The following is a 16,897-nucleotide window of genomic DNA, read 5'->3' as shown; positions in this document are numbered from 1 at the left end:
CTTCGCACCCAGGCATCAGGGGGGCGGGGCCCTTGCAGCCAGGCAGCCAGGGGGCGGGGCCTCGCAGCCAGGCATCGGGGGCGGGGCCTCGCAGCCAGGCATCCGGGGGCGGGGCCTTGCAGCCGGAGCTCAGCTGGGACCTTGACCTCCTCGGCACCGGCTGGTGCGGTGTGAGCCTCCAGGCGCACTGGCCCCAGGGCAGAGCCTCCTGCCTTCCCCGCCTGAGATCCGGAGGAAACCCCTGTTGCTCCAGAGGCTGAATTGTCCATCTTGCCAGGGCCCGTCAGGCCTCCCCCCTCCCCCAGCCGCCTCTTTGGGGTGACAGGTAGGAAGCACCAGGCCTCCTGCGGCCTGGCCAGGCCCGGCCCGGCGGTGGTGGTCCCCGCGCGGACAGCACCCCACTTCAGCGTCAGCTGAACGGGCCACTCGGCGCCTGCGGGGTTGAGTTTAGCTATGGGGTTTCCACCAGGCGTGGATCCTCACCAGTGGGCAGATGGGCTTCTGACTGCCCCCTCCTCCGGGTGCCGCGGGTGGGGAGGAAGAGCCTGAAGCCCTGCCTGGCCCGAGGGGAAGCACACAGAGCGCCATGCGCAGTGATCGCTCTGGGCAGAGGGGCCCCACCGGGCGCCCAGCCTCCGAGGCCAGGTACTGGCTGTGAGCCCGGTGGAAGGACGCGGAGGACCTGCCCCTCTGTGGGCGCTGGGGACCTGACGCTTTGCAGAGCGCCCTTGCCCTTCCTTCCTCCCTGCTCTGCGGTTTCCCTGGGGGGGACATCCACACCCTGCACCCCGGTAGGCCTGCGCAGCTGGGGATCCTGGTGGGGAGCAAGCAGGGAGGAACGAACCACACGCTTGGATTTTCCAGTGTTCCTGGTGGGGGGGGAGGCAGGAGGCGGGGGAGCCCTCCGGCCCTCATCTGGGGGAGCCCCGCCCCACACGCCATCAATGCCCTCCTCTGTGCGTCCTGCGGTGCCCACTGGCCTCCCAGGGGCCTCCGAAGGGAGTGAGGCTCCCAGCCCGGCAGGCAAGCGCGAGCTGTGCCCAGTTGGGCCATGGTGCCTGTCAGTTCTGCAGATTGGATACTTCTTAGCATCAAAATGAAAACCACCCCAACCTGGCCATTTGCTCACTGGCAATTTTAGGATCCTCTCTTACCTCGCTACCCACCAAAGGTGTGTGACCTATCTGGGAGGCCTCTGATACTTTTGTATTTTAAGAAGCAATTGAATCAGTGTAGAAGATACTGTTTTTATTTGTTCAACACACACACACACACACACACACGAAGAGATTTTTTTCTACTGGAAATAAAGTGGGCTTTTCCTAAACACTTCCAGAGGGCTTTGGTGCCAGGGGTGGGGAGACACTCACAATATCCCAGTGGGTGCCAGGTCTGCTTGGACCAACGCCGCGTGACAGTGGGACTCCACAGCCCAAGCCACAGCTTGGCCCACGATGCCCTGCCACATGCCCTCTGCCCAGCAGGTATCAGAGACAGTCGGCAAATCAGAGCGCTGAAGTGCACCCTCTGTGGAGGTGACGCCATGCAGGCTGAGCAAGGAGAATGGAGCTGGCCTCCTGCCTCGTGTCCTCCCTCCCCAGAGTCGCAGGGGAAAGCCGGGGAGGGCCCCAGGCAACCTGCCTCCCTGCTGGGACTGCCCAGCCTTGCTCCTAGAACTCAGAAGGAGGCCCAGGGCTTCCTCCCTGGCTTCCCCACATCTGGCAAGCCCTGGCTCCTAAAAGCGCAGCAAGTTTCAGAGTCCATTTGAGAACTGCCAGCCTCCAACGGGGGTCTCAGCTCTGCCCCGGCTGTACAGCCTGAACAGGCCCTCTGGATGTCCGTGGGACAGGCCCTCAGGCCTGGACGCTGCAAAGCCCGGCCCCTGCCAGGGCCAGCTCCTCTCCCAACACACCTTTCAGATGCTGAAGTCAGGCCATCCTGGGCCCCTGAGGCTGGCCCCTCACGGAACCCAGAGTCACCTAAGGGACAGTCTCTGCCTTGACACATCTTCCAGTGGGCAGTGGGAGCAAGCCATGGGTGCTCCGGAGGGGTTCCTCATCACTCTAGGCACAGGAGCCTAGCCCGAGCCTATCTGGACCAGCACTCTTGCGTCCCTAAATAAACCACAACCTACACTGGGTCATCTTGGGAGGTAAACTCTGGGCCGCTCTGGGCATTTCCCCAAGATCAAGAGCAGAAGTTCCATCCTGGGTGGTGAGTGGACAGGTTCATCCCACCCTCTGCCTGCATCCAGGCCTCCCCCAGCCACGCTGGAGTGGGCAGGAGTGGGTCCTACCTGCTGGGTGCCCAGGGCTCTCCCCAGCCTTGTCCTGGAACTGGCAGAGGTTTCCCAGGGGTCAGGGCTTCTAATTGTGCTCTGATGTTGGGCACAGCTGCTGGGGGATCCGCAGTCTGCTAGCCACCTCTGGGAAGAAGGGAGACAAAAGTGGGGGTGGGTTTCAACCGTGTAGGACCAGCAGGTCAGGCCCAGGCCCCTCTCTCTGCCAGGCACAAGGAAGGGAAGCGCTCCCCACCTTGACCTTCGTGGCCCCCTATTCTGGGCGTCCTGCAGTGGTTCTGGGGCTCCCCACTAAACTGCACATGGTTTTAAAGGGCCCAGGTCCCAAGCTAAAGTGTCACAGGCCTGTTGGGCAGCTCAGGTTTCCTGCCGCTGAGCCTGCTTGATAAAAACGATTTGGGTTTTGATAAATGTGGATTTTCTGTGGCAGAGACAAAGGCGCCCTTGAGTGCAGAGGGGAACCTAAAACAGCATGTTGCTGAAAAGTATTTCCTGATAATATTTTTAGCACCTGAAAAAAAAACAAACTTTTCTCTCTCTTTTGCCTGTGGAGTTGATTTTTTTTCTTTTAATGAAATGCAATGCCCAGCAGCAGTGGGGTCTCTGTTAACCCCCAGTAGTCCAGGCCTGGCTGAAATCCACACAAGCTTAGGCTCAGGCCGAGGTGGGCACAACCACTCCCGGGTAGGGCCTGGCTAGGAGCCCAGCCCTGAGAGGGGCTAGTGCCCAAGGACCCCCCAAAGCTGCTCATGGGATTCCACTGAGCACAGGCCCACCACTCCACCATGCCTGAAGAACTATCTTCCCTCTGTGCATCTATCGAGCACCACTGTATATGGTGTGCTCTGGGATCCCAGTAGATCAAAACCCAGCCAGAAATGGCCTTTACTAGGTTCCCATGTGCCCGGTACCAGGGAGAAAGATGGCAGCGTGTCCCAAAGTGCTGGGCCAGAGCTGGGTTCTGAGGGCAGAGCAGGAGTGTGAAGACAGAGAGGGCTGTAGGACAGGGCTGAGTCACCTTGGTGCTGCCTGGCAGGAAGGAGCAACACACACACACACACACACACAGAGCTCCCGTATCTTTACCAGGGACCTCTGCCCTGGGTGCTGCTGGCTGCACGTTCCACGTGGGAATTCCAGTAACTAAGGAGACAGGCATCCCAGCCAGCACCAGGCCCAGTGCAAGGTTGCCAGGTTTTTGTAGAACCACAGATGGTCCTCCAGGGTCCCCATGGCAGCTTTGTCCTTGAGGCTTCCTTGTGGGCCTTTACAACAAAGTACAACGAAGTATGGGGGAGCACCTCACAGGGGTGCTGCTTCCTGGGGTCACAAGGCCAGGAGTGTGGCCCCAGAACTGGCCCTCCACAGCTAGGGTGGGCAGGACACTCCACAGCCCCTCCACACCCGCAGTCTGTTTACCCTTTGCAAAGCATGATTGCTATACCAAGCAGGAAGGATGGTGGGGAGGCAAGCCAGGTGCCAGGCACAGGACTTAAGGTGGCGCACCTCACTCTCAGGGTCCCACTGGAACAGGGGTGGCCAATGGTGGCCCCACTCCTGGTCCTGACACCAAGGCCGGGGTGGGACCAGCAGAGGGCTGAGGCCGTCATGCCCAGGTCTTGCGGATCCCAGGACGCCAGCTGCCCTGAGCAGCTTGAGGAGAACCCCTCCACTGGTGCTGAAGGTTCCTTCTTGCTCTGAATGGGAAAGAACAGCCCATGGAGACATTTGGGGAAATAAAGAACAGCACAAAAGCAAACAGAATCACCTAGAATCTCGGAGGTGGCTGTTACTGTCCTAGCACTTTCTGCTTGTCTTTGGTCACATTTGGGGGCCCCATTCTAGCTTGTAGTCAGGTCTGAGAACAGACGGGACGGAGGAGACTGAGGCCCCAAGGGTCTGAGGCACAGAGGTGGACCAGCCTGGGCCCCTGAGGCAGAACAGACATTGGCGCAGCAGTGGCCAAGGCGAGCCATCCAAATGAGAGAGACCAGGGAGGCCATGGGCTGGAGACGTTGTCGTCTCGGGGCCCCTGCAGCCTCCAGCCGGGCCCAGGGCACACCCCAGGCCAGATGTGTTTTCTCCGCAGAAAGTCTTCTCCGCCCAGGACAGTGCCCAGCCGGGTTCATGCTATGATGGGTCCCCATCAGGAAACCTCCACCGAGCGCAGGGCGTCTCCCTGCTATGGCAAGGCAGAGGCTGCTCTATGCCTTAAAAAGTCTCCCAAGTGGAGATCCATTCCTCGGGAAGCCTGTGGACTGGGTGGCACTAGGCTTGGAGCTAGGGTAGCAGGGTACCGGGTTCGTAGGAGCTCCACTAAGCCAGGCAACCCTGACGGAGCTGGGAAGCAGTGAAGGGGCCGGCTGGCCAGGCGGGGTCCCCCGACTCAACATGCTCTGCGGTGCCCCAAGCTGGAGACCCACCGAAGAGGACACCAAGCCGTCACCTCTGCATGCCAGGGACAGGGGACCTTAGGGTCCCAGGCTGGGCCTCCGGGTGGAGCCCACGGAGCGGGACAGGCCCGCGCACTCCCGCGGGGCCTGGCGCTTTAAGATGCTAGTTTGCGTGGCCCCGCCCCCCGGAGAGGCTATTTAAGCCTGGGACCCGGGGGCCGGCCGGCCCGACCGACCGCGGTCCCGTCCGCCTCCCGTCGCGCTCCAAGGAGAGGAGCCGAGCGGAGCGGAGCCAGCGAGGGTCGCGGAGACCGAGGCGGCCCGCAGCTCCGCGCGGCCAGCGCGCCTCCCCGGCCCGGCCTCGGCCCCGCGCCCACCCGCGGGAGCCGCGCGCGGAGCCCGGCGATGCGGCGCGGCGCGGCCTGGGCGCTGCTGCTGGCCTGGGCCCTGGCGCTCGGGGCGCGCGGGGCGCGGGGCGCCGTGGCCCTGGCCGACTTCTACCCGTTCGGCCCGGAGCGCGGCGACGCCCTCACCCCGAAGCAGGACGACGGCGGCTCGGGGCTGCGGCCGCTCTCCGTGCCCTTCCCGTTCTTCGGCGCCGAGCACCCCGGACTCTACGTGAGTAGCCCGAGCCCGCGGGGGGCGCGGGGAGCGGGGGGCGCGGGGAGCGGGGGGGCGCGCGGGCCCGGCCTCTGCCCGTCGCCACGCGCGCGGCCGCCGCCAGCAACTTGGCACCGCGGCGGCCAGAGGTGGAATGAGGACAGCGCCGGCTCCCTCCGGCGGCCAAGGCCGGACGCCGCCCGCGGGGAGGCGCGGGGAGGGCGCGGGGAGGGCGCGCGGGCGCTGCGGCCAGCGGGGAGGGCGCGGGGAGGGCGTGCGGGCGCTGCGGCCAGCGGGGAGGGCGCGGGGAGGCGCGGGGAGGGCGCGGGGAGGGCGCGCGGGCGCTGCGGCCAGCGGGGAGGGCGCGGAGGGCACGGGGAGGGCGCGGAGGGCGCAGCGAGGTGCGGGGAGGGCGCGCGGAGGGCGCGCGGAGGGCGCAGGGAGGCGCGGGCACTGACGCCGGCGAGGAGGGTGCGGAGGGCACAGGAAGGCGCAGGGAGGGCGCAGGGAGGCGCGGGCGCTGAGGGCGGCCGGTGGGGAGGGCGCGAGGGCACGGGAAGGCGCGGGGAGGGTGCAAGCAGGCGCGGGCGCTGCGCCCGGTGGGGAGGGCGTGGAAGGCACGGGAAGGCGCGGGCACCGCGGCCGGCGAGGAGGGCGCGGGAAGGCGCGGGGAGGGCGCGGAGGGCACGGGGAGGCGCGGGGAGGGCGCGGAGGGCACGGGGAGGCGCGCGCACCGTGGCGAGGAGGCTCTGCCTGGGAGAGGAGAGCCCGGGCAGGCGCGGGGAGACGCGGCCACTGCCCAGTGAGGCCTGGGGAGGTGGGGTGAGGAGAGGGTCGGACACCGCGACCGGGAGGCGCAGGGAAGGTGCCAGGCTGCGTGGGCACCCCAGCGGGCTCTGCCTGGGCTTCGGCAGCGCTCGCCGTGCCTCCTCGCTGGCGCCCATGGAGACCTTGGCCCCACTTTGGGCCCTGGGGTGACCAGCCGTGTGGCATTGGGCATTGGGCCTGAAGACCTGGTTTTGAGCGGGGCGCCGGGCTTGGGAAGGTCTCGGCCTGCTCCTGGACCACCTCAGCTTTGCCCCCGTCCCCCTCCCCCGCCCCCAGCCCCCTTGCATCCGAGGCCCAGTGCCAGGAGGCTGAGACCCCCGCCTGGGCATTCTTTGCAGACGGGTGTCAGGATAGCCACAGGCCCTGTGTGCAAGGGCTCTGCACTCGACCTCGCGGAGCCATCCGCCCCCTGCTCTCCCCTCCCGAGTCTGGAGTCTGGCCACACAGGCTCAAACCCTCCAAACAGGACTCCCAGAGGGGGCTGCTGGGGACCTGAGTGCAGGAATCGCTTGTACCGAAGGACCCTGCCTGAGTGCCAGGCATGCACCCACACACCCAGTGGGTGACCAGGCCAGGCACTGGCGGGCCTCCTAGGGGGGTGGCCCTGTAGACACTGGGGCCTGGCCTTCCCCAAATCACCTGGGTCCTCTGCCACACCCAGCATCATCACCAGCTGTACCCACAATTTCACCCACCGTCAGCACTACCCCAGGAACACCCCCTCGCCTCCTTTGCAGGCACTGCCCCTTGCAGCTCTGCCACGGTTGTCCACCCCACCCCACGCCCGCCCTGTGCTCTGCTGTCACCCTTCTGTCCACCGCCACCGCACAGCGCCCACCACCCGGCTGCTCCGTGCCTGTGCACCCCCCAGTGACAGCCTCGGGGAGAGTGGCAGCTCCCCGGCTCTGCGGATGCCACCCTTCAGGTTTCCTGGGCCGGGACTTGGCTGAGGAGCAGAGTGTGCTCTGGAAGTGAGAGTCGGGCTCAGCGTCCGCCATGCGCATCTTAAGAATGGGAAAGCCCACGTTGGTGCATTCCTAACAGAGCCCTGTCGGCACGGTCCTCCGGCATTTGGGCCAGACTCTGCTTGCCTACTCTGAGTCACAGGTGAAATATTGTTAAAACGGTGTGCACTCATCAAAAACGCTTGCCCTTGCCAAAGTAATGGGAGACAGGGTTCTAAAATGGAAACTTAGGGTTTCACCAGAAACAAGCTTGGCTGCTAGCGAAACATGCCAGTCCCACAAGAACTTCTTCCCAAACGCAGAGGCTGTTTGGAAAACAGCCTGCTGTTGTGGCCACGGCACGTGAAGCACACGCCTCCCTCCGTGGATGCCGTGGTGCCTGCCCGTTTGCTCAGTGGGAAAGGAAGTGGATTCCTTGGGGAGCCATGCCCAGATTCCCTCATCTGAAGTAGCCCCGGGGACTCTATGGCCAGAGAAGGAGCCAGATTCAGGCAGGTTGGGGTCAAGACCCAAGGGGAGAAGGAAGGCATTGGCTCCGGAGTAAGGAGCTGCCCCCCCCCCCCGTGTACCTACCTAGGCCAAGAGCCAGGAGCTGCCCTCACACCCAGGCCAAGAGCCAGGAGCTGCCCTCACACCCAGGCCAAGAGCCAGGAGCTGCCCTTGCACCCACCCCGGCAAAGAGCACCGTTCCCCGGTGCCCCTGCCCTCACCCAGCTCCACCCAGCCACTGAGGCCTTGTGACAGCAGTGCCCCCACCCTGCCCCTGTGTGGACTGCAGGGGGCTGGTTCTGGTTCATGAGTGAAGGGAAGGCTGGAGGCCTCAGCCTGACGCAGTGACAGCCTATTACACCGGGGGATGGGGGGACGGGGGTGATGAGAAGTGCCTTATGTAAGACTGCCGTTTCTTAGAAAAGCACGGACTTGGTCCCAGCTGAAAAGCTCTGCCTTGAGGAGTGGCCCCTGGCAACCAAGAGCCATCGTTCTGCCTCTTTCTTGTGTCACAGCAGCGTGCCTGGCGAGTTGAAAGGGTCTGAAATCCCCCAGTAAGGTCTGTGTCTTACTGCTAAGGCTCCGAACTAGACCAGGACGGGGCTGGTGGTGTGGAAAGCTGCTTGTCGCCCTGCCAGGGGGAGGCTTCGCACCAGGTTCTGGGTGAGATGGACAGTGTGCTGTGACCCATGCGGGCTGTGGAGGTGGAGGTGGGGTGGGCCTCTCAGAGCGCTGTGGGCGGCGAGAAGGAGCCCCAGCTTCTCCCCGGGAGCGGAAGCCCCTGGGTGCAGCCCCACCCGGGCGGTGTCTTGAGGGCCACACAGGGAGATCTTGCTTACTTGGTCCCAGAAGGCCCTTGGCTAACACATCACCTCTCAGCCTCTATTCCTTAATGGTCAGAGGGGGAAGGGCTCTCTAAGATTGCTAAGGTGGAGCCACACCAGGGACGGAGACAGATGTTAGTCACGTGTCCAACCTGAGCTGGTGGCGATGCACAGATATGCGCGGCCCCGGGATGCCCTCCACCCTCTCCCTGGGAGCGATGGTCCTGTGGCCATGTTGGACCCTTGTGTGTGGTAACACCCCCCGACCACTGCGCCGTGGAAATTCTTTGTGCTCCTGGTCTCTTGGGAAACTTGGGGACCAGTGCGGGAAGTTTAGAGTCCTGAGTGGAAACCGTGAAGGACGTGGAGTCTGAAATGGCTGCCTCCTTGCAGAGTGCTCAGGCAAGAGGAGTGCTGACACCCCCCCACCCCGACCTCAAATGCTTGCTGGCCAGCACCTCAGCTCTCAAACCCCGAGGCAAGCAGACCCCATACCACCTGCGCAGGCCTGCGCCCACCTGGGACTCTTGAGTTCATGCTCTGAACTCTGCTCCTCCACCTCTGGTGTCTTCCATTAGCAGGAGGCACATGACCTTGGCCTAGCCATTTCTGTGACCCTTGATTTCTCCATCCATGAAGAGTGGGCGATGATTTTTCCCTCTGTCTGCCTCGAGAGTTACCTGCACTCAGGCCTCCATCCCAGCAGGTCATCCTTGTGCGTGAGGGGAGATTTTCCAGAGGACCAGAAGCGGGTGGGGGTACAATGACACCACCGATTGGATGGGGCCCCAACAGGAGTCCTGCCTGGAACACCTCCCAACTTCTACACGGTCACCATGGTGGGTGGCTCTGACCTCGCTCCGGTGCTACTTGTCCTCTTGACTAAGGAATGAGCCCCTTGAGGCCAGGGACGGTGGAGAGGGCATGTTTGTAGGAGTGGACGTATGATACACAACTGCAGTCGCATGGGCAGCCATGGCCTCTTGTGCTGGCTTGTGTAGAATCTTCAGCAAAGCCCTTCCTGCATCTCAATTCACTTTCTGATAAGTGCAAAATGAGTGTAGGAATGGGTTATTGTTGCTGTCTATACAATCAGTCTTCTTTTTAATTGGCATGTTTATACCATTTACATTTAGTGTGATTATTGATATAGTTGAGTTTTAATTTACTGGCTTCCAATTTGCATCCATTCTTTATATTTATTTCTGTGGAGATTTTAAAGAACAATTTTGTTTTCGCTCTACTATTGGCTCCTTAGTATATTTTCTCTAGCTATGTCTTAGTAATTACTCTAGGTTTGAAATAAAGCTTTAATTTTATATAGTTGACCGACAAGTAGCATTATACTCTAGTGCAAGAATATAACGCCACACTGTTGCAGGTCTGCGTGGCCCCTGCTGGGCCCCATGCTGTTGTCTCCCCATCACTGCACAAATGTTATAAACCCAGTAATGCACAGTGTCTTTGCTGGAGACAGGTGACTATCATTTTTAAAGATTTAAACACTGTGGGGCACCCCTGGAAGTCAACTAGCTGGCCCCGCCTGTGTCTCAGTCTTGGGACCACGTGTGGCCTAACAACATCGCGCAGCTGCTACAAGTGTCTTTGGTGATAACCCGGAGGCGGTTCTGTGGGCTGTGACGCCCCCGCTCTTCTGCCCTTGATGGACAGCTCACCCCTCCCCTTCCTGCCGATCTTAGACCTGATTGGCTCCTGTGCCTTGTATTAGTGGCACGTACTTCCCCAATACACGGGATCTTGTGCCAACATGACTCCCAGGCCGTCTGATTGTCCTCCGGTGAGGGAGGGCTGGGTGCGGGCGGCCTGCCGACCCTTCTCCTTGCTTGGCTCCTCCGGCCGGGGCGTGCCTTCCCCGTCTCTCCCGCGGGTCGGGGGAGCGTGGGGTGGCTAAAGACCCCAACAAAACACCTGAATTTAGAAATCTTACCTGAAAATGTCTCTATTTACCTTCATTTTTGAAAGATATTTCTTCTGAATGCATATAGAATTCTGGGTCTCCTGTGTAGTTTAATGGTTGTTTCCAATTTTGTTTTCTGGGTTTGGTTGATTGGTTTTTTTGTTCTGTCTTGGTGGTGCTGCGGTTCACATTTGGGGCCTTGCGCCTGCTAGACAGGTGCTCTAACACTTCAGCCACACCCCAGCCCTTCTTGCTTTCATAATTTTTGAGGTAGGATCTCACATTTATGCCTGGACCAGCGGGGGCTTCAAGCCATAATCCTCGGCACCCTGAGTCCCTAGGATTACAAGTGTAAGCCACCACACCCAGCTTTTCCTACAGATATATATTTTTTTTAATTTTGCTCATTTAGTAACTGAAAGAGATGCTGCCCTATCTAGAATAAGGTTGGGGGGGGGTTCTAATCTTTCAAACTCACATATGGATATGTGCTTTCTCTCTCTCTCTCTCTCTCTCTCTCTCTCTCTCACACACACACACACACGTATTTAATCTACTTTAGTTCATTGGCTTATTGTTTGTGGTTACATCACTTTCATGAAACCTATATAAAAATTTCAAATATCTTTTCTCCTACTCTTTATCTCTCTCATCAGAAGACTCAGATCAGATTATATGGACCTCGGGCCTCTTCGTGTTAGATTGGAATTGGACATCTTTTTTTTAAGCTCATAGTGCGTGTGGATGGGGAGATATTATGGCAGGTGGATTTAGACATGGGTACGTGTATTTGTGTACGCACGTGCTGTCTGTCGAGGACTGGACTGCGTGCAGCCCCCTGAGATTACTATGGGGCTGAAAGTTTCCCATCCTTTGGGAAGGCTGAAGCCGCCCTAGCTCTTAGCCTGAGCTGCAGAAACCTCTGTGCTGCTGGTCCCCTGAAGGCAGCGTGCTTGGTGACGGCTGAGTTGTGGGTTGATGCACCTGCTGACCGCCCTTTTGTTGCTGTGTCACATTTCTGTCTGCTTAGAAGCAGTTGCGGTGTTCAGCGGATGGTCACCTGCACCTCTGTCTCCCTTGCATCCAGGGCCTGGGGCTGCCACTCTGTGGCATCTGCTCGGTGACAAAATTGCCCACAACACAGTTCCCAGAGCATGTCCCCACCAGTAAACAGCACGTGACTGGTCCCGAGCTCTGTCCCCCGAGAGAGGGAGGCGCTCGCCCCCGAGGCAGAGCACGCTTCCTGGGCTCAGGCTGTTGCTAGACACCAGTCTCCACTGACAAGGTGTTCTGGAGAATCTCCTGGTGCTTTGAAGTCTAGTTGTGCTGGAGAGAGAAGAGGAGCTGGACAAAGGGTATGAAGGCGTTTCAGGAGGACACAGGCCATGGAAGGCACCTCACCACTGAAAAGTCATGATGGTAACAGATTTTAGCGCATTTAGGAAAGGAGAAACCTAGGCATTTGCCCCGACATACATAGGTAATGATTCTAAACGCAGGCTAGAGAATGTCTTCCAACCTGGGAGACATGGTGAAATGTTCAGGGGTGATGGGTGATCGTGTCTGCGCCTTATTCTTGGGAGTTCACAGCATTTCTACTTGTGGAGTGGGAGGGGTGGTGGGGTGCAGGGTGGAGGGTGGGCGGCATGGTGGACTGGGAGCAGGTGCAGGAATCGTTGAAGCACCTTGACTGTCTTCCCATTAAGTTTGACAATGCATCATCAGCAGAGATACCTGGAAGGCCCTAGTGAGTGCCTGGGATGAATGGGAGCCCAGTGCCACCTCTGCAGAGCCCCCCGGCCCTTCCCCATGCCTGACCAGCAGGAGGTGCCCCCCCCCCACCCAGGTGACAGCCCAAGCGCAAGCCTGGACCTACTCAGGCAGGGGGCCTGGCCGCTTGTCTGACCGGGCCTCCCGGACAGTGCCCACGCCCCAGCCTGCCTGCAGCACCGAGAGACCCTCCCTGCCCCTCCCAGGCCTGCAGCACGGTACGCCAGAGGATTCAGGGGTGTGGCAGAGGGGCTCACTCTGAGGTCAGAGTGCGCCTCAGGCAGCGTTTTAACCCCGCGTTCAGGACTGGTTCCACGAGAATGCCTGCTTACTTGCCCTCCTAGCAGAGAAGAGCCCGGCCTGGGGACACAGCTGGGTTCTCGGCCCTGCTGGTGGGTGGGCCCACCAAGTCTGCCCTCCTCCCTCCTCCGCAGGGGCCCAGCCTCCTAGCTAGACACCCATAAACTGGGTCTTTAGAAAGCAGGGCAGGCCATTCCCTCGCCAGCCATTCTCAGTAATGAACGGCACACCACGAAATACAGCCACTGCCATACTCCTTTCCCCTGAGACTCGGACTCAGATCTCCAGGCTGGACCTCCTTTGAGCACTGCGGGCCGGTCTAGGCTGTGGGGGACCCCCCTGCACCTCCACATTTGAGCACTGCGGGCTGGTCTAGGCTGTGGGGGACACTGTGGGGACCAGAGGCGGCCTGGCCTGACTGTCCTCTGACCTCATCCATGGACTTTTGGGGGGTTAGACAGGGCTCCGACTACTCTCCCCAGCTGGCAGGCCTCGGGCCGCAGGTGTGTGTGGGTAGCAGGAAGACCCCAGGCCTGACCTGGAGATGTCACCGCCTACTGTGTGGCTAGAGGCACCGAGTGGCTGCAGCCATTCGCCTCCATCTGAGATGTGGCCAGGCAGAGGCACAGGTCTCGAGTGGCCAGGAGGCAGGGGGCCCAGGCCGTGACGGTCGCAGAGGAGGCTTGGGGGGCCCAGGCAGATGAGACCGCTGCCGAAGCGCAGGGCGTGTGCGGAGGAGGCCGGGCTAAGGTTGAGCGTGAGACTGCAGGGGCACCGGCCAGGTGTGCAGGTCAGGTAAGAGCTGTGCCCGCACCCAGAGCACGCTACGAGCCAGCCAGAGATGGGACATGAGGGGAGCCCCGCGGGGGGGGGGGGCAGCGCGGGGGGCAGCGGGAAGCTGGAGGGGCCACCAGATCCATCCCGCCCAACACCAGGCTCAGGACGAAGGGCAGCCCAGCAGGAAGCCCGCGGTGCCACCGGCGTCTCAGACTGCGGGGAGAGGATGCAGCTGGTCCTCCCGCCCCTCCTCCCCTCTCCATCGAGGCAGATTGCCCTCCAAGGGCCGCCTCCAGGAGCCGCCCCCCCCCCCCGCACCAGGGCGCTGGAACTCTCTGGGGGTGGCTTGTGGAGCTCCCTGAAGCCCGCCCCTGCCCCAGGGTGCCCACCGGGGCCCTGGGCACCCTCCAGGCCTCCACCCAGGGCTCGCCCAGCAGCCCCGCCTGCCTGCAGCCAGGGATGCCAGCCCCCACAAGTGCCTGTAGGCCGGATCCTCACTACCTGGAAAGCTGCCAGGAAACAGAAGACATGCCTATGTTTTTCAAAACAAGCTTATAAAATGCCCTGGGATCTTTGTTGTTGGATGGTTGGCAGATAAATCAAAGCAGGACTAGGCCGTCAGCGCCCTCCCTGCCCCGTGTTTGTGAGCTGGACCTCTCCCAGGCCATTCGGTGTCCGGTCTCCTCCGGCCCTCCTGCTGGGCCTGGAACAAGCCCCTCCTCGGGTTAGTTGACAAGGCACGGGTCACAGCGCATACTTGGCCTCCCGGAGGCTCCGGGTCATTTCCGCCCGTTTCTGGCTTCATCCGGGTCGGAAATACCAGCAGTGCAGCCTCTGTGCTGAGGGGAACAGGGGCGCCCTGCGGGCCCCCCCCTCCCAGGGTGCCCCCCAACCTCCTCTGCCTCCCACCAGCAGCCCCAGGGTCCGCCGAGTCCCGCACAGAGGGCCAAGGCCTCCCCGGGGAGCCCCGGGAAACCCCTTCCTCCTCGTGTACCGTAGCCTGCTCCGAGTGGGCCCTGCACCCCTCTGTGGCCCCCTCAGGACCCTTGCCCTGGATTGCTGGAAGTTCTGCGTTTCTCAGCAGCAGGTGGTTTGCCGGGAGAGAGGAGAGTGAGGCCTGTCAAGCGCAGAGTGGCTTCGGAGAGGCCCCGGACACCTGTCAGGACGGGAGAGCGACAGGAGGGCAGCCTCCCTCCCCGCCTGGGGTGCCCACATGGGCCTGGACAAGGCCACAGCTGGTCTCAGGCCTTGGAGCCTGACAAACAGTCAGCCCTCGAGTTGGTTTCTAAGGACAGTGCGGGAGAGTGTTCTGGAGAGCCGTCCTCTGGAGTCAGCACTGGGAATTGAATCTGGTCGTTCATCTAGGCAATGCCTGGCCTTCACCCACCCCCCTCTCGCCACGGGACACTGCTTCACAGAAAGCTGTCAAAAGTGTAAAAGAAAATAATGAAATTAGCATTTGGGGGGAAGTAACTTCCATGCAGCCGGGGCAGGGTGGGGAGGGGCTGCCTACTACCTGCCCCGGGCAGGGGAACAGAGCTGGCTTGTTCTGCCTCCTTCCTGCCCCGCCAGGCTCTAGCCCACCCCGTCCCATCCCACTCCATCAGAGGGGGACGGCAGTAGCTGTCCAGGGTGGGGGCAAGAGGAGAGCAGGACACCCAGAGGCCTCTTCTGCACACACCATACCTGAGCCAGGGGCTCACACTCGGAGGCAGAGAAGCCACAAGGAGTGGGCCAGGAAGAGGAGCGTGGGGGCAGCACCGAGTGGTTCATGGTGGCCTAGAGCTCCAGCCCTGGGGCTACTGCAGTGGCAGCTGCTGGGCACTGTTGCTCCCCACACCTGGCCTAGAGGCACCTTTTGTGTCTGCGTGGCTCGGCCCTGTGTCTGTGGCTCCGGGTCTGCGTGGCTCGGCCCCGTGCCTGTGGCTCCGGGTCTGCGTGGCTCCGCCCCGTGCCTGTGGCTCCGGGTCTGCGTGGCTCCGCCCCGTGCCTGTGGCTCCGGGTCTGCGTGGCTCCGCCCCGTGCCTGTGGCTCCGGGTCTGCGTGGCTCGGCCCCGTGTCTGTGGCTCCGGGTCTGCGTGGCTCGGCCCCGTGTCTGTGGCTCCGGGTCTGCGTGGCTCGGCCCCGTGTCTGTGGCTCCGGGTCTGCGTGGCTCGGCCCCGTGTCTGTGGCTCCGGGTCTGCGTGGCTCGGCCCCGTGTCTGTGGCTCCGGGTCTGCGTGGCTCGGCCCCGTGTCTGTGGCTCCGGGTCTGCGTGGCTCGGCCCCGTGTCTGTGGCTCCGGGTCTGCGTGGCTCGGCCCCGTGTCTGTGGCTCCGGGTCTGCGTGGCTCGGCCCCGTGTCTGTGGCTCCGGGTCTGCGTGGCTCGGCCCCGTGTCTGTGGCTCCGGGTCTGCGTGGCTCGGCCCCGTGTCTGTGGCTCCGGGTCTGCGTGGCTCGGCCCCGTGTCTGTGGCTCCGGGTCTGCGTGGCTCGGCCCCGTGTCTGTGGCTCCGGGTCTGCGTGGCTCGGCCCCGTGTCTGTGGCTCCGGGTCTGCGTGGCTCGGCCCCGTGTCTGTGGCTCCGGGTCTGCGTGGCTCGGCCCCGTGTCTGTGGCTCCGGGTCTGCGTGGCTCGGCCCCGTGTCTGTGGCTCCGGGTCTGCGTGGCTCGGCCCCGTGTCTGTGGCTCCGGGTCTGCGTGGCTCGGCCCCGTGTCTGTGGCTCCGGGTCTGCGTGGCTCGGCCCCGTGCCTGTGGCTCCGGGTCTGCGTGGCTCGGCCCCGTGCCTGTGGCTCCGGGTCTGCGTGGCTCGGCCCCGTGTCTGTGGCTCCGGGTCTGTGTGGCTCGGCCTGTGCCTGTGGCTCCGGGTCTGCGTGGCTCGGCCCTGTGCCTGTGGCTCCGGGTCTGCGTGGCTCCGTGTCTGTGTGGCTCGGCCCCGTGTCTGTGGCTCCGGGTCTGCGTGGCTCGGCCCCGTGCCTGTGGCTCCGGGTCTGCGTGGCTCGGCCCCGTGCCTGTGGCTCGGTGTCTGCGTGGCTCGGCCCCGTGTCTGTGGCTCCGGGTCTGCGTGGCTCCGCCCCGTGTCTGTGGCTCCGGGTCTGCGTGGCTCGGCCCCGTGTCTGTGGCTCCGGGTCTGCGTGGCTCGGCCCCGTGTCTGTGGCTCCGGGTCTGCGTGGCTCGGCCCCGTGTCTGTGGCTCCGGGTCTGCGTGGCTCGGCCCCGTGTCTGTGGCTCCGGGTCTGCGTGGCTCGGCCCCGTGTCTGTGGCTCCGGGTCTGCGTGGCTCGGCCCCGTGTCTGTGGCTCCGGGTCTGCGTGGCTCGGCCCCGTGTCTGTGGCTCCGGGTCTGCGTGGCTCGGCCCCGTGTCTGTGGCTCCGGGTCTGCGTGGCTCGGCCCCGTGTCTGTGGCTCCGGGTCTGCGTGGCTCGGCCCCGTGTCTGTGGCTCCGGGTCTGCGTGGCTCGGCCCCGTGTCTGTGGCTCCGGGTCTGCGTGGCTCGGCCCCGTGTCTGTGGCTCCGGGTCTGCGTGGCTCGGCCCCGTGTCTGTGGCTCCGGGTCTGCGTGGCTCGGCCCCGTGTCTGTGGCTCCGGGTCTGCGTGGCTCGGCCCCGTGCCTGTGGCTCCGGGTCTGCGTGGCTCGGCCCCGTGTCTGTGGCTCCGGGTCTGCGTGGCTCGGCCCCGTGCCTGTGGCTCCGGGTCTGCGTGGCTCGGCCCCGTGTCTGTGGCTCCGGGTCTGTGTGGCTCGGCCTGTGCCTGTGGCTCCGGGTC

At 62.9% G+C, this 16,897-nt stretch overlaps 1 protein-coding gene across 14 annotated transcripts in view; it reads left to right on the top strand.

Annotated features, from left to right (window-relative positions):
• The first annotated feature begins 5,082 nt into the window (after window positions 1–5,082).
• Sned1 (sushi, nidogen and EGF like domains 1) overlaps window positions 5,083–16,897 on the top strand; it is a 77,889-nt gene continuing 66,074 nt past the window's right edge. For all 14 annotated transcript variants that reach the window (XR_007210675.1, XM_048344376.1, XM_048344371.1 and 11 more), the window contains exon 1: window positions 5,083–5,310. Coding sequence is in view for 13 of the 14 variants with exons in the window: in XM_048344376.1 (XP_048200333.1) it covers window positions 5,098–5,310 (213 nt within the window). In the remaining variant the exon portion in view is untranslated. The remainder of the gene's footprint in view (window positions 5,311–16,897) is intronic.

Source organism: Perognathus longimembris, chromosome 4 (assembly GCF_023159225.1).
Source record: "Perognathus longimembris pacificus isolate PPM17 chromosome 4, ASM2315922v1, whole genome shotgun sequence".
In the NCBI taxonomy this organism is placed as follows: Eukaryota; Metazoa; Chordata; class Mammalia; order Rodentia; family Heteromyidae; genus Perognathus; species Perognathus longimembris.
Note: the sequence above shows the minus strand (reverse complement) of the source record. Positions and strands in the feature narration are given on the sequence as shown.